At 35.8% G+C, this 17,887-nt stretch overlaps 1 protein-coding gene across 1 annotated transcript in view; it reads right to left on the reverse strand.

Moving 5' to 3' along the window:
- Positions 1-1,138: 1,138 nt before the first annotated feature.
- Positions 1,139-17,887, reverse strand: part of LOC115455614 (neuroligin-4, Y-linked) — an 84,458-nt gene continuing 67,709 nt past the window's right edge. Inside the window, exons 6-11 of the mRNA XM_030184246.2 lie at positions 11,885-12,383; positions 9,536-9,626; positions 5,763-5,936; positions 5,303-5,454; positions 3,274-3,392; positions 1,139-2,998 (exon numbers count right to left, since the gene is read on the reverse strand). Of these exons, the coding sequence (XP_030040106.2) occupies positions 1,995-2,998; positions 3,274-3,392; positions 5,303-5,454; positions 5,763-5,936; positions 9,536-9,626; positions 11,885-12,383 (2,039 nt within the window). The 3' untranslated portion in view covers positions 1,139-1,994. The remainder of the gene's footprint in view (positions 2,999-3,273; positions 3,393-5,302; positions 5,455-5,762; positions 5,937-9,535; positions 9,627-11,884; positions 12,384-17,887) is intronic.

A 17,887-nucleotide genomic window follows, 5' to 3' on the forward strand; every position in this document is an offset into this window, starting at 1 on the left:
TTATGTATCGGTATTGGCGAAAATCGACTTATTTCGACTTTAATATTAGATAATTCTAGATAATACGTGTAAATTGAGACATGTTTATGTATTTAAAATTAAGTTAATAAAAAGAGAATCATCAAAATCGGTTCACCCAGTCAAAAGTTTTGAGGTAACATACATAAAAAATACAATGCAATTGAGAACCTCTTCCTTTTTTTGAAGTTGGTTAAAAAGTTTCCTGACTAGAGTTTTTTTTAAACTATAAAATTTTACTTTATCTCCGGTAAATTTCTAGAAGTTGGGAATCATTTATTGGTTTTAGCGTACCAATTTAATTTCTATTTACATGATATTGTATCCACCTATACCACTTTTTTAACACCCTGTATAAGAAACAATATTAGATTAAATAAGTAATATGAGCTATCAAACTTATTCTTTTTACGGGAAATAGAACTAAATTATCAAAAACAGTCTTTATGAAAATCATATTAAGATAAAATCACATCGAAATCGTTGAATCTGTACGTATTTCATGCAAGTATGCAATATTGTTTCATAATAATTATAATTATTTTACCATTAATTAATACATGACTCAATTTACATCGTACATTTGTATCCATTTTAAATGGTAACACGAAATTTATATAATATTTACACGATTAACAAAAGAATTTACATTATATTAAATGTTACGCGCAGTTTAACTTTACACAAACTATGCAAAGGTCTCTGTGACGTGAAACACGAGATCTTAATGATGCTTTTAACAACGTCCTGTAGGAGACATGGGTGGTTATGCCGAAAATCGAAACCAGGTAACGAAATTCAAAAGCGTAGAAGGAATGTAGTAAATTGTGGAATAGACAACAGAAAATATTGTATTCAATTATATATTAAACTCGCGGCTTCGCCCGCGTGAAGGAGTTTTCCGGGATAAAAGTCCACTATATATTTTCCCGGGATAGTAGCCTATAACCTTCCCAGGGTCTTATACTATCTCATACCAAATTTTGCTTTCTTATACCACGTCTTATGTCACGGCCCGTTCCCGTGGGAACGGGATAAAAAGTATCCTATGTCCGTCTCCTGGTTTCATCCGTTCTTGAGTTATAAATAGTGTAACTAACACTACTTTCTTTTATATATATTGATTGTAGTGGCAGGCAAATTCGTGTATAAATTTTATTGTATTGTTTGGTATCCTTATTTATTATACTATGTTTTACATTTTCGTGTAATATAAATCTGACCTCTCATAATAACTTTTATGTGCGGCGACATCTTGGTAAACATGACCCATACTATTATTGTTGTCTTTCCTATTCCAGAACTATTTCATCTCTTTTATGTTTCTGCTCCGTTACTTGATTTCGGTATTCGACTTAGCTATACTGATTACAATTTACGTTATAATAGTTTTCAAATCTTACATTATCAAAATTGACTATAGCTATTTTGTCTATCTAAAACCGACAAAATGATGGTAAACCTAATGGTAAAGTCGTAATCGTTTCGCCGGTAGTATATAACAGTGGTACGTAGCGATGTCTTACTATAATTACGAACGAACCAAAACTGTCACGTGCATAACGACGTCGCCGGCTCGGAAGAAATTCCGTATGATAATTTTGACCTATTTCACCCTTTTGCAAAAACCTATTAACATTCGTGAAGTTGATTCAGCATTTTCCTCTATTCTAGCAAGTCTATTCGTATTCTCGTGTTTCTCGTGACAAAGAATTGTAATTACAAATTACATCTATGATTCTTAAAAGGTTACTGTGAACTCACCGTCATCACTAAATTCACGTCCAGCACTGTACATTTTGAAGTACCTAATCCGAAAGTTTACATATTCAGAATTTTTATATCCCTATAAAATCACCATTGTCTTCATTCGCACTATTTTCGTTTTATACAAGTTTCACGATATTTACAACCATGTTTTGTCTATTCACTTCACTAGTGTCACTTTATACATAATTGTAAATATCATCCATATCTCATACGTTCATTTCCGACATGGCTGCTTGCGGAACCCTTGACTTTTGCGAGAAATGCTGTGATTGAGGCGATGATGGCGGCATGACGGCGCCATTCCCTGCTCCTTGCCCTTGACCTGTCTGAGCTTGGACATCAGGCAAGTTACTAGCACTGAAGGTTGCGTTTTTTGGAAGCGTCATACAATTCGACGCATTGCAAATCTGATTCTGCTGGTAGGTAAACCCCACCTTCCGAGGCAGGGTTGTGCATCTATTTGTAGGGGGACTGGTTTTTTGGGCCAGGTTTGACATTTGGATTCCTGTATGACATACATTAGGGCAATTGGAGCTTGTGAAATGTGGCACTCGGTTCGTCATTGCAATGATAGCATTCTTATCTTGATGGTCTATGTCAACTATGGTACTAGAGCTTTGAGAATGTCCCACGAAATAGTGAGGATGTTTCGACGAAACACTATCAAATGTTGAATTGTGATTTCTTTTCTGTTGCTGTTGTAGCGCTTTGACTTGTAATCTAGTTTTATCTCTTTGGTAGTAAACACCGGCAAATATCAACACATTTAAAATCAATAACGAGCAACCAATTGCTATGGTCACACTGAGAGCTGTGGAGTACGCTGTGTATCCAGCAACTTCCAAATTCGATACGTCCTGAGCATGAGTGTTATTCGGAGCTTGGTTGTGAGTCACAGCAGATCCAGGTCTTGCTGACATCACGCTAATACAGGTCGTCACGTAAGTGTCCATCGTCGTCGATGGCATGTCCAAAGTAACATTGTAAATAGGCTTGCGGTACATTTCCAATGTGGGATCGAAGTAGTTAGCACGAGTGAGCGGGTCCGGCCGCACCAACCCGTCGTAAAGGTCCGGGTCGTTATGGTTCCTGAAAAGGTTGTGTTTAGCGACCACGTCCTTCATGCCCGCGCGGTGGATTTCCGGGATTAGCCGTAACCAAACGGACAGCTGGTGGGCTCTGTAATGGTTTTTCATCCGGGGCTTCATCCCTGCAATGGAATTTATCGTGAAAAGGGTTGAGGAATGCGGCCGGTTCGTGTACCGTTTGAATGGGGAAAGGTCGGCTTAATTAACTTCAAAATTGATATTACTGTTGGAGCCGGGAGCGGCTTTTATCTTTTGTAGATTACGCTCCAATGTAATGATGATAAAATTTCCAATGTTTTATAGGAGTTGTACGGACGGTCTTTATGGGTCTTTGAAGCCCGCAAAACGATTTTAATTAATTGATCACGTTTGTTTTATGAATTGAAGGGTCACTCACCTATCTCTAAATATTTTTGATGGAGCGTATCATATTCGTCCCATACAATACTTTTGTATTTATTTCGTTCTCTTGATATTGGCAGGACTGATTCTTGTCGTTGCGCTTCGTTGGGGTTCCTGTGATGAAAATTTTTATTTTAATGATATTTTTTCTATTTATTTTATAAACATTACATTTAAATAGATGTCGTGAGATCATTTAATTACCACTTGTTTTCAATCAGTGGTAAGGTGTGTTTATCAGAATTTTGATGAAGTTGTAAAAAAATATATTATACGTCAGTATTAATAACCTTTATGATGACTTATTGCTTTAGTAACAATTTTTAGTACTTTCATAGTGTAGAATGATTAAAATACCATTAAAATTTCACAAGACATTGGCATGGTACAGATATTTGAATGTGTCTAGGACTCAGAAACAATATAGAAGCAAAATAAAAAACACGAAACTTTTATAGAACTAACTTGGATATACAAATAAAAAATTTACCACACTTCAAGAAATAAATACACAGTTCTCTCTAAAAATCACTACGAAATTCACGGTTTTTAAAAAGTACTTGCGAGTTAACATTACTGTGACTACTTTAATCGATCTTGGACTTAAGTCGACGTTGGAATTATAGTTTTCAACTTCAGTTCACAATTTTACTTTAAACACTACCAAATCTCATTCTTCACTCGAATTTCTTACTTCGCACTAAAAAGTTTAATTTAAAGCAGTAGCAAAGTTACGGGCCATATTTTTTTGAGAAACTTGGAGAATTTAAACTAGTTCTTCGAAAAGTTTCCAGTAGTGACTTATAAAGGAAGTACTGACTAGTGACATTGAATTAATTGTTTTTAAATGTGGAAATGTTGCGATAGCGTAGTTGGAAGTGGAATGGATGGCAAGACGAATATCCGTAAGTTCAAACACGCACCTCTGTCTTTTCTAAAGTTGTGAGTTATCGCTTGCTTTAACAGTGTAGGAAAGCATAGTGAGAAAACCTGTATACTTGAGAAGTTTTCTATAAGAATTTTAAGGGTATGTGAAATCTGCTAATGCGAACTAGACCAACGTCGTAAACTAAAGTCTAATCTCTGTAGTCAAGGATTGCTGTACCCAGCAGTGGGACAGAACATAATTCAGGGCCGATCTATCTATAATAAAATGTTTTATTTGTAATATAAATATAAGCCAACTAGGCAACAAGAGGCCGAATATAATTTTTTGTGTGATTCGTAATAATTTGTTTCAAATTTGAGTATTGTCGGACCTGAAGCTATAAGACACGCCGATGTTCATTAATTATATTTAAATGTATGTCATGTAAAAAGGTTTGTTTAATATTGAATGTATATTTTTGCATGTCGGAGTCGCCATCCCAAATCTGAATTGGGATTTACATCCACAAAGATAAAACATTTTATAACCTTTTTGTATAAATGTAGTTTTTTTTATACTGTGTTGTACGTAAAACGTGTAATGAAATTCCTACGATTTATGTTGATTGCTTCCACCTCTACAATATTCGTACATGAATGGATTTATTAAGGTTGAAGTTTATGTATCAATACGTATACATTTATTGTGTAATAAAATTCTTTTAACAGTTATGATAGTGGTTGCAATGCCCTTCGAACGGTAATACGAGATTTCGTAGAACGTATTCTGCTGTTTGTCGGTGCTAATAGATAATCCTTTTATAACTAACTACCTAGACGAACTAGTATATACGAGAAAGCTACAATCTTATATAGATTCTACCTTTTAAAAGAAAAGCAAACATTATGAATTTAAAAAAGAACACCTTTACTTTAAAGTTAAAAAACAACTGCAAACATTTTTTCGTATTCGCTAATTAAATTTTGTCTGTTCCAGTTTGTGTTGAAACTTTCTTTTAATTTGTAAGAAAAATAATCTTCTTACTTGCTGAAGCAGGTTGTAATAATTATTATAGTTTTCATGTTTACTTATATTAAAGATTTTATAGGGATCTCGTCTACAAAATACTATTGAAGAATAATTTGAAGATGCTTACCCAGTTTTGATAAAGTTAGCCACGTACAGTATGAAAGCTTCTGATAACGCCACTTCTGATTTCGTGTAGTTTTTGGGGAAGTGCCCAAGACCTTCAACCAAGGGTGCTCCAAAGAGATACGGCAATTCTTCTCCATGCACTGAACCCATGCGCTAAAAAATAAAAATACTTGATGAAAGAGTAGAGATTATTGATAATCTATATTTTTATGATAATGAAATATATTATCGACGAGCTAAACTTATAACTTTACCTATTTACGATAATGAATATAATAATTAAAATTTATGAATGAATCGAATTGAAATTACTCCGAAATCGAATGTTGTCGAAGTTAAAAATCATGGAATAGTAGACTGTTGACATAGCAAGTTTCGTAATCTAGCTAGCAGACTAATTATAACTAAAACTAGAGTAGATTTATTATTGGTGTCCTAATAACTAAATTTTGAAATCCCACCTGAGGATAGTCTCCATCTTTGGTCTGATAATCAAAAACATAGAAGAAAGTGTTGGGTCCTGAATCGGGCGAGCTCTTGGCCACGCTCAGGAAGTCCCCAGTCTGGACTAGAGGCGCCACGTACTGCGCATCTGATATCGCCAGTACTGCAGCATCTCGTGTGTTTATTGGATGCTGGAAAAAAAAACTTGTGTTGAAAAATGAAGAGGCTTTTTACCAACGAGGTTCATTTTTTTATGCTTTGACTGACGAGACGAGGTAGCCGTTCGCTTGATGGTTAGCGATATAATCGCCCATAAACATTAGAAATACCATTCAACACTTTGAATTATAAAATATGGTTTTTATCCACTGCGCTCGCCATCCTGAGACATGAGATGTTAAGTCTTATTATGTCCAGTAGTTACACTGGCTACAACGTTGTTCAAACCGGAACACAACAGTGACTATGCATTGTTGCCTTGCGGCAGAAGTAGCCATTGCGGAGGTACCTAGCCAGGCGGACTCTTACACATGAGAGACAATTATTTTGTAAAAAGTTACATTTTATCGAGGATGGACTTAGAAAAAAATCTTATTTGATGGGTTTTGGAAGTAAAACTTACGGGATCTGACTACTTTACAATTTGGTCTAGGCATTATTACAAAGTGCATGACACTGCACTGTGTTCACAATCTTTACCCATTTGCTGGTGGTAGGATATATTTTATATCCGCCCGGATAGTGATAACCGTACCTAAGGTGTTAACACCCGCCATAGTGGCCCACGTAAGTGTGCCGAGTTCCGGGATCGGCCTTATATATCCCATTCCAATAGGCCGGCATACTTGTGTGGACTATCGAGGGGTAATCATATTTCGTCAGTCGACATTCTATTGGACCCCACTTCACTTACCATTAGAGGCAGTGAGCCACTTTACCGTGCCCTTATAAAAGATAAATAAATAAAAAGAAATCGAATGTCTCATAAATTTTACTAAAGACCTCACTGACCTATAATCAATAAACAATTCTAAAATTTAAGTGGTGTGAAACAACAATACTGGAAATCAAGCCAGAAAGGATAAAACACGAATACACTAGTTAGAAAACTTTAAAAGTTGGAATTTCAGTATAAAATTTCTAAAAGTTCAGCGTGGAGGGAATTGTACGCGATTGCACGTAACACAAAAACTTTTCGCTCATTGCGTTCCATCAAATGCACACAAAAAGTTTTATCGTAAATATTCATACAAAGTAGGTCCAACATCTAAACAATAGAAATTTGGCACGGGCAGAGTTCTTAGGGCCTTGTGCCAAGTACGACGTGCCAAGTGGCAAGCGCCCAGTCATCAGTGGAGCTTAGATTAGGACCGATCTCGAATTAGAAATGGAACACTGATGCTTTATTGGATTTGTAGGTTGTTTTGGTAGATTGTAAGTATGGTATTACTTTATTTGATGAATAATCTATATATATAAAAATCAATTGCTGTTCGTTAGTCTCGCTAAAACTCGAGAACGGCTGAACGGATTTATCTTATCTTGGTCTTGAATTATTCGTGGAGGTCTAGGGAAGATTTAAAAGGTGAGAAAAATTCGAATAATTGCCGGGAAAATCCTCAAAACAGCATTTTTCTATTTCCCATACAAACGTTTTCTAATTAAAATGGAGAGTCAATTTGTAATTTATTACCGCTGCATAAAGTTCAAATTCGCGTGCGCGTTGGAGGATCGAATATCGCGTTCTGAAACTCAACAAAAGTGAAAGTGAATCGCGAACGCGACAAAATTGCATAGTCTCAAAATACATAGTACATAAATAGTGGTCGGCTTCGAGAAACTCAATTTTAGCTAACTTCAGTTGTTAATCTATACTATTATATAAAGCTGAAGAGTTTGTTTGTTTGTTTGTTTGTTTGAACGCGCTAATCTCAGGAACTACCGGTCCAAACTGAAAAATTCTTTTTGCGTTGGATAGCCCTTTGTTCGTGGAGTGCTATAGGCTATATATCATCACGCTATACCCAATAGGAGCGGGGCAGTAATGGCTAATCTCAGGAACTACCGAAAAATTCTTTTTGGCGTTGGATAGCCCTTTATTCGTGGAGTGCTATAGGCTATATATCATCACGCTATACCCAATAGGAGCGGGGCAGTAATGGTTAATCTCAGGAACTACCGGTCCAAACTGAAAAATTCTTTTTGCGTTGGATAGCCCTTTGTTCGTGGAGAGCTATAGGCTATATATCATCACGCTATATTCAATAGGAGCGGAGCAGTAATGGCTAATCTCAGGAACTACCGATTCGAACTGAAAAAATATTTTTGTGCTGAATAGTCCTTTGTTTGTGGAGTGCTCAAAGTTATATATCATCACGCTATGACCAATAGGAGCGGAGCAGTAATGGCTAATCTCAGGAACTACCGGTTTCAACCGAAAAATTCGTTTTGTGTTGGATAGCCCTTTATTTGTGGACCGCTATAAGCTATATATCATCACGCTATGACCAATAGGAGCGGAGCAGTAATGGCTAATCTCAGGAACTACCGGTTTGAACTGAAAAAATATTTTTGTGTTGGATAGCCCTTTGTTCCTGGAGTGCTATAGGCTATATAGCATCATGCTATAACCAATAGGAGCGGAGCAGTAATGAAACATGTTGCAAAAACGGGGAAAATTATGAGTTTTGAGAGCTTCCGTTGCCTGCGCTGCGTAAACGGTTAAAGTTATGCAACAATGATGTATGACGGGATTGTTTCACTTAAAAAGTTCTAAATAATATAACAAAGTCCCCCGCTGCATCTGTCTGCCTTAACGTGTTAAACTCAAAAACTACCTAACGTATTAAGATGAAATTTGGTATGGAGACAGTTTGAGACCCTGGGAAGAACATAGGCTCCCGGGAAACTACTATTTTTATAACGGAAAACTTTAGCCTGAAAAACTTTATAACGCGGGCGGAGCCGCGAGCAAAAGCTAGTACTATATAAGTCTTTATTTTTTTTTAGCATAAGACATGGATTCGGCCTGATTTAATATTACTATGATCGTTTCTACTGTTAAGCATCAATGTGGATGAATTGTTGTATTTCACTATAATGAGAATTGAAGTAAATTTTGACTAATATGAAAAATCAACTATGACTGTCTTAGGAAAAGTAGAATGGTTCACAGCTTTGGGTATAAGTATTCGTAGCGTTGATGTGATAGGATTTTTCGTCATTTCAGTTTTAATTATTGTCAATGCAAATGGAACGCCGGCAAACAAGCCGAATTAAATATGTGAAGAGTAATTTACATTATGTCGGACACAGCGACAGGACTTGGACTGTCAGGTACTACACGAAACGAATTTGCTGTGACATGAATAATACAATATTTTTGGAGATTCATTCTGAGAGGATTACTGGTGAAGCTATGTAGTTTTTTATTCATTATATTTTCTTTTTGCAGTTGTTTTAACTAAAATTGTGACATACATTTTCTACAAAAAAGGTTTTGAACTTGACTTTCTGAATCTTCTGAATTTTTCTGAATTTTGAATCATCATCGTACAATTTGAGTATTTCTACAAATGTTTCTCTTCGGGTAATAGATACCAATAGATGGGATTTTATTGTATAACCTATCCAATGTGGGATGGTTGGATCAAGAAACACATCCTTTAGCGAGCATATCGCACGTGCTGGTGAGGCTAGCCTAGGTTTTTTGGTAGGATCAAAAAATATGCTATGGTATTTTATAATTCATTAAAGTAAGTATTATGAAGAAGTCATTAAAATCTCTTACCTGTACGGTTCTCTCCCAATCCGTGTATTCGTTGACAATAGTGAAGAAAATTTCACTCAAATGATATGTATATGCGTTTCTTACGTAAGTCCTGAAACAAAAAATCTTGTTAAAAACAGTCTAAGTATATTCTCCTTACGAAGAACTTGAGTACGCATTCTCTTACACTAATACTTTATTCATTAATACAAACTAGTTACGTAAAGATTTTAAATCCAGATTATTTCCTAAGAAGCGGATTTTAGTTAAAAACAACAATTTAATAGGAATGTATATGCCGATATGATGCCAAAATATGTAAACGAATTTTCTTCGTGTTAAAAATTGGTCAGTCTGTGAATTTATAGGAGTTAAAGTTCTGATTGAATTTTTGATTATTCAGTAATTACAATTAGGCAAGTATCACAATCACAAAGCAAAGCTTCACACGTTTACTAATCTAGCGCAATTCATCGCTCAAACACACATTACCATCCCATCTGAGTAAACGCCCTTCTGTTTCAATTTATCTTGTTTGAAAATGCACGTAACATTAGGCGGATGGGATATTGTTAGACCAATATAAACATCAATTTGGCAATGTGTGTAATATTCAAATTTGGTGAACGAAATGCAAATGTGTACGCCAATATATTTTGGTTTAATTACTTCCAATGTTACAATACCGAGCAAGTGTTTTCTTTTGGAATTAGATAATGGAATTAAATACGTTTATATGAATGCATATAAACGTGTATTTAATTCCATTGAATATGAATACAATAAGCTTAAAGTAAACGCAGACGACCGGAAAAATTGGGACTACAAAAGTCGTTACGGTATTTCTTCCTTTTCTTTCCTTAAAAGTCGACAATTCATCATATTGCGGGTATTTTTAGAACGTGACCTTTTTGTTCGTGTTATGACGTTTTTAATAAAAAGTCTGTAAAAATAAAACGCGGAGGTTCAATGTTTAACTCACACGGAAAAAGTCGTTAATATTATAAGAATACAGCTCGTAATTGTATAAGATAGTCAACATTGAAAGGAACCAACAAAGCTGGTCGTTATATGAAAATCAGCGAACAAAACACGTTGTCTACGTACAGCATTAGAGGTTATTAAGTTGTTGAAAAGTACTTTGCTTCAGGGCTACTAAGTGCTCGCTTGACATCGTAAAATAAGGTAAAAAGGTCTAGAGGCGTACTGCAAACGACTTAAAACAGAAATGCAGAAAATTTATCAAATGTTGCAACATTAGAGATGTGTGACTTCAATCTTATGACACGTAGTTAAGTTATTGCGTGGATCTCAATTTAAAATAATAAGTAGTTTTAAAGGAAAAATAAGGGGTAGATAATTGTTTTTAAGTGTAAACAATACACGTCATCATCATCATCAGCCTATATCTTTTTCCACTGCTGGACTTAGACGTCCTCCAATATGAATCATTTTACCCTGTCTTCACGCTGTCGCATCCAGTTCTTACAACCGACCTTTCGCAGATCGTCACTCGATCTAGCTGGAGGGCATCGTACACTACGTTTGCAGAGTACACAATATACAGACAGCTAAAATCATGAAATCCTAATTTGTTATTTGTAGTCGTTACGTCGACTACAGAAGAAAATTTAAGATTACACTATATTTTTCTCGTATACGCAATCATTACTCTTGCTACTCAAAGAAAACGTAAAACGCTATCACTACCACAATTTATTGATGCAATAAGGAATAAGTGTTTGAACAAATTCATACTATAAAAACGGAGTAAAGGAGCTACAACTTTATCACTGGCATATTGCCTTCAGTTTAACGACTCTAAACAATATATTTACCACGATGAAATTGGCTATTAGTTTTATCTGCAGCAATTTTAGGGAATATCTTTCCTGTAGTTAAGATTTTATCTGAATATAAAAAAAGATTGCCTTTTACTAAGTATTTGCTTTATATCTGACGTTTTATATTTTAAACTTATTCAGAAACTCTTAATGTGATATCACTGTTAGATTTTAAACACAAATTAGTTTAATTAGTTTCTTACCGTGCTGCCTGCAGATAAGCTATAACCAAGCTAGTAACTATAACCAGAAACATCACTTGCCTATCTAGAAATATTATAATTTCAATTTATCCTCCAATCCAATTAAATAACTGTAATCGATATCTTAAGGCTAAAACTATCGCATCCCTAACTACGTACAAAGATCAAATTTAAACATATCGTGTTTGTTTACTTCATTAGCGTTGTCTGTATTGTGCGAGGCGTCCAATACAGTGCCGATACACCTTTCATTACCGGCCATTCGTAAGGACCTGACCCGGGCACCGTTCAAACACCAATTTGCTGAATAAACATCTACCCACCTTATTATTCGGTCCCTCCTTTCCCCCTCGAAGCCGTTCTGGATGTCTTGCGCCGAGAATTTCCAAAGCGCTTCACTCGTGACAACGCCAAAAAGTAGATCGTATTTATTCTGCCCGCCCCGTATTCCGAAGATTCTGTCCCCGCTCCTTTTGTCGGCTTTGAAATTGTTCACGCCCGACACACTCGTGAAGCCTTGAAGGTCGTTTGGGATGAAATAGGTGAGAAGTTCTTTCGCATAGTCTGTTTTAACTACGACCCCGTCAACTGACGGACCGAATGCTGTCAAGTAATTTGGCGTACTGATATCAGCTGACATGAGTTCTTGAAGCGGGACCTCTCGAAGACAGTCCACTATTAGCTCGTGGTCTTTCACGATGTCTTCTGGTAGAGTGCAGTTGGATTGTCTGGCTAACTGGACGGAATAGCTGACTGGGTCTTCTACTAACGCCCATGAGCTTAGCGCTGATCCTGATAGAAGGATCGCTCGATGAAATAGACCTAGAAGAGATTAAAGTAAATTAGTAACCTGTTATAAACTTACTATTTATTCTGAAGATGAAATCTACCGTCCCCAAAACCTTTTGTTCAACATCGCTTCAGTCGTAGTTAAGACTTAATCAAATAGGATGATTAATTTGATTTAATCCCATATACGACAAGGCTTCTAAAAATAGCTCAGAATATGTGAGAACATAACATAATAGTATAATCCAATTCAATTCTGTATCGACACACAAATTGATAGACTAAAGTCACTTAAAACAATTTATACGCGAGAGTGCACGAAACAGTCTAAAATGTTTTTTTTTTTTGTATTTTTATACGATCGTATGACGAGAAAATTCTATTAATAAAATGCATTAAATCGTCATACACATGTGGATAAGTTTTTAGATATGGTATGTGTATTTGAAGAGGTATCGGATTCGATTCCTGAGTTAGGTAAAGGGATGTTGCATTTTTCTACACAATCTGGAATTTGAAGTTTGTGTCCGAAATGGATCGCGATAAGCTATCGAGCATTATTACCTCCTATTAAATTAGAAGACGAAGACACCAGGAAATACAAGATGCCGTGGTCGCACTTTGCTTACACCTTCGGGGATAAATCTAGGAGTAACAACAACTTTACTCCCAAAGCCATAGAACTGGACATTGATGAATCCTATGTTATTGTGGATGTTTGGCGTAGTAGTAATTTACCAAATGGTGACCCACTTGCATGTATGCTGTCTTTACTATAAAATGACTTAGCGAGATAGAACCAGCGGTGTCTCGTTTCACAGATGGGTCATTAGCCGCAGCCCTAGAGGCTGTCGATCTATCTTCATTATTTTTATTATATACTGAATATCACCATCAATATATTTGACGAGAAGCGTCACACCTAAGCATAATAAATAATCCCAGAACTTAGAATTATAAAGTACTACATGGAACTATATTGCGTTATTCACTTTGAACCATCTTATGTCACCAATTTCTATGAAGACCATCAAATATATCGGTAAAAGAGCTTGTTCACTACTTTTTAAAGATAGAAATGAGTTTATTTATGCCGCTATAAACCTATAGTCAGCGACAACAGGAGTTGCACAAATAAAAAATTGGAAATCTCCTACGAATAATTTGGGTCCTTAGCAATTTTAATAATTGAAGTATCATATTATGTTGTGTTTATTTTAGACAAAGTAAGAAATATTTCTATTGTACCTTACGTGAATAGATGTCTTGAAGTTTTGAATTGTTAAACCACTTTTGTGACTGATTATAAATACACATACATTCATATACGAATAGTCCATCGCATAGCAAATGGTACACTCATATTCAATATCCATCCACAATTTGCGCTATGAGCATCAAAAGTGTATTGTAATTAAATTTTCGACGCAGCGTTTTCATTATGAGGAATTGGCATTCAAAAATGTTGATTGGCGATTTAGTGCCATGTTGAAGTGGATTTTAATTAAAATGTAGTTTTTAGCAAACTTTAATTTGTTTTTATATTGAAAAAAAAAATAGGGGTTCATCGTCATCATCATCATCAGCTGCAGGATATCTACTGCTGAACATAGTCTTCCCCCGAAGATTTTCAGACCAACCTATTGGAAACGGCCCGCATCCAGCGACCTCCTACGACTTTTATTAGGTCATCTGTCCACCTTGTGGGTGGAAGTCCGACAGGTAAATGATTTTCATTTTGGAGGAAAAATTTTGTTTTCCTGTACACTTGAAAAAAAATCAGTTCAATTTGATTTTCAAATTTTATAGCAGTCATTAAGAATATTTTCTGGTATCTACGAGTCTCACTTAACTAAAATAAAAGCTCAAAACCAATGAAATAATCTTTCTTCCTATTGCATTTATTAACACTCACACATCGTAATAGTGAAACAAACTAATCCTCTTAATCATAGACATTATTTATCTAAGGCCGGAGCATTGCTTTGATAACAAGTCTGTTCCTCAGCTTTGTTTATCTGACAGCCAACTAGATTCAAGTTGTGTCTCAATATTAGCCAATCATAACGGCCCTATGTTTAGGCACTGCGAAGGCTGCCATACCGTTAGCACTGAGAAATCACAGCAATGCTCCGTCCTTAGATAAATATCGTCTATGAATAAGGGGGTAAGTGTTTAAACGGGAAACTTAATGCTTCCACGATTTCTGATAAGACTTGCACGAGTTCGCTACGAACTTGGGATTGTGATTTCAATTGGAAGTAGAAGACAACTTCGTGAAGAATGAACGAGGAATGCGGTTGTTATCTCGGTATAAGTTAACGATCGTAAAGTCTTACCGTCGATTTTCGTCGACTTTCGATTGGATCTAAATTGTGACAGTTAAATGAAGTATAAACGTATTTGCTGGTGGTAGGATACCTGTTTGTATCGCCCCACGACCGACCATGCATAAGGTGTTAAACCCGCCATAGTGGCTCACGTAAGTGTGTCGCGTTCCGGGATCAGCCTGTGTCTATCCGGTTTCAAACAGGCCGGCATAATTGTCGCGACTGCGGAAGGGTAATCATCTCCCATCACTCGACACTATCTAGGATCCAGACCCTACTCATTTACCATCAGGTGCTATGGGGTCAGTTTCTCGTGCTCATATAAAAATCGGTAGGTATTTATGATCATTAAATTTGTAGACTACCGCCAATAGGTTGATATGTAGAGATTATGTATTTTCCAAATAAATCGAAGAGTTTGGTTGTATTGATATTTTAAATACAAGGACGCAATATGCGGCTGACCGGTTGATATCATTGCCCTAGAAGCAATATTTACTGATTTATTTTCATTTGATTGTGATCACATATCAAAATACTTCAAATCTCACGTGCCCATCAACTAATATAGAAATTAAGTAAGTTATTTAGTCCGGTAATTATATCGTATATCTAATCTCTTACAAATAACAAAGGATTATACTACTACTCCATATATAATTTACTAAAACATTCCGTCCTTCATTTTCTACGCAAATACAGTCAGACACAGCTGGTAATAACATGAAGATATGCAAATTAACAATACAAAGCAAACACCAATATAATATTTAGGTCATCCGTGACCAGTGTTCTAAAGACTGACGTACTCATCGCTTCGGCTACATAATATAGACTCTAAAGTCGAAAATAATAAAAAGATCACACATTTTATACACATTCGGTTTTTAATTTTGAATTTCGAACCAGTAATTCATGTTGACGTAAGACCCGAGGACGGATGTTTTATTCATTTTAAATTTAAATTTCGAATCGGTATGGATGATGCAAAATAACGATCACACAACATACGTCATCAGAAGCCAACTGTCAGGGCAAGTGTGCGTCAACCTTTAGACACAGGACGTACGGTATACATAACACATTCTGGATTGTATTATAACTATTGTGTAGACTGAATACTGATGCCACAAGCTTGTCATCAAGTGGGCTCTGTTTGAGTTCTGTTAGCCTAGTATTATATTGCTTGTTCCGTTGTGGGAATAATACCGATACATGACAAATATATTGGTTAGTGACAAATATGCCTTTTGTGTTAAGTTTCAATTCATGCCCATTGTGTTATTGTTACTTGAATAAATTGTTAGCTTCGATGTTACCGTGCCAGGCGTATTGCATGACTTGAGCTTTTCGAATACCTGGATTAAATCTGCAGGTATAAAATTCACTACCCAAGAGAGGTGCAATTGAAGCACCCACGATCGGCCGACGGCTACATCTATTTACAACCCATAAAGTGATAAGGATGTCTACCATAACAGACATAAAATAACCAGATCAACCTCTATAAAGAATTATAAATATAAAACGTAGGTAGATATTGTAACTTTGACTTTGCGGATGAACAACACTTCAGTCCCCCCCGTGATCATGAAGGCTGCAAAGTTTTCGAAACGTCAGGAGAAAACTAAAATATTAAAAACCGCGATAGAATCCGAAAAGTAGTTTAATTTCAATGTCTAACATTCGCGTAAACGTAAGAAATCATTATACGTCACAGCTCTCGCAGCTCTCAATATATCATTACTTTATATAGACAGCGGCTTACGATCAACCTATCTACTAGCCTTTTCGGTATTTTTTTTTAACTCGTTTTAAACCCTGAATACAAAACGAATTTTGTAGACGCACCAGTATCGGAGCCAATATACGCCTGTCATATTTATTAATACTTATACGCGTTTATTTTCGCGAAATATTCGTTTAAAAATTCGCCGAGCTCTGGAACAATTGAAGTTGCTATCGAGCACATAACTGGGAAAATGGGTAAAGAATTTTGGTACGAAGCGAAAGCAATACTGATTGGAAATATATGACGTTAAAATTTTCGCTGTTTGAATACGTTTTAAAGAATTTTCATTCGCATATAAATATAAAAAATACGAATTCAGAGTGTATTGTGCGTATGTTTTAAAATAGAAGTCCATATGCTATTTGGGTACGATTGGTCAAGAGTGAAATTTCTTAAAAGAAACCTGACACAATATAATATATGGACTAATATGCATAAATGCGGTTTGCAAATCGTTGTAATGGTAATTGGATTTAACATAAATTACGAAAAGGAAGCCGGCAGGAATCGGATTCTATGGCCTCCGTCATTGTTAGGTACAGTACTTTTTAATCGAAATCATATTTAATCCTACTTTTTGACTTGTCTGTGACTTTATTGCCATTAAGCTGACAAGCTGCTTGCCTCAACATTCAGTAGTTTATTACTAAGAGATTAGTATAAAATTCTTGGGCTCAGCATTGATGTAATATATGAAATTTTATTCTAAAAATAAAATCATTCTTTAAAACAAAGGCTCCGAACCTAAGCGCAATAAAGGTCGACTTCTCTTCAAAGCATGTATTTGAGTAGAAGCGAGTCAGACATGCTCTAATAGACTTCAGGTCTAAAGTTATTGAAAAAAACTTTTATTAACCTGCTTTGGCTTCTGACTGGTGACTTTACACATAAGATATTTTTTTTCCATATTATGCCCTTTTTATTTCACTTTGCTATTAGCTGTGCATATTTTATTAGGATGCCAACATCTCCATAGTTTTATATCTTCATGTTTATACCTAAAAAAGCTGCGATAGCCTAGTTGGGAGTGAGTCCGATAGCCGAGACCAGGTTCTGCAGGTTCAAAACTCCAGAATTTTCTAAAGTAAAGTGGGTATTCTATGTGAATTATCGCTTGCTTTAACGGTGAAGGAAAACATCGTGAGGAAACCTACATACCTATCCGATATGTTCTCTGTAAGTATTTTTTGAGGGTATCTACCAATTGGCTCTAGGTCAGCGTGGTGGACCAAGGCCTAATGCCTCTCAGTAAAGAAGGCCAGTGGCCATCAATGGGACAGTTTATAATATAGGGCTGATATTATTATTATATTTATTTCTATTATTATGAAACTAATAAATGAATAAACTAGTAGACATAACACTATACCATATTTATAAGTATCTAAAAAACTCAAAGTGAACCCTTCTAGGCA

Source organism: Manduca sexta, chromosome 28 (genome assembly GCF_014839805.1).
Source record: "Manduca sexta isolate Smith_Timp_Sample1 chromosome 28, JHU_Msex_v1.0, whole genome shotgun sequence".
NCBI lineage: Eukaryota > Metazoa > Arthropoda > Insecta > Lepidoptera > Sphingidae > Manduca > Manduca sexta.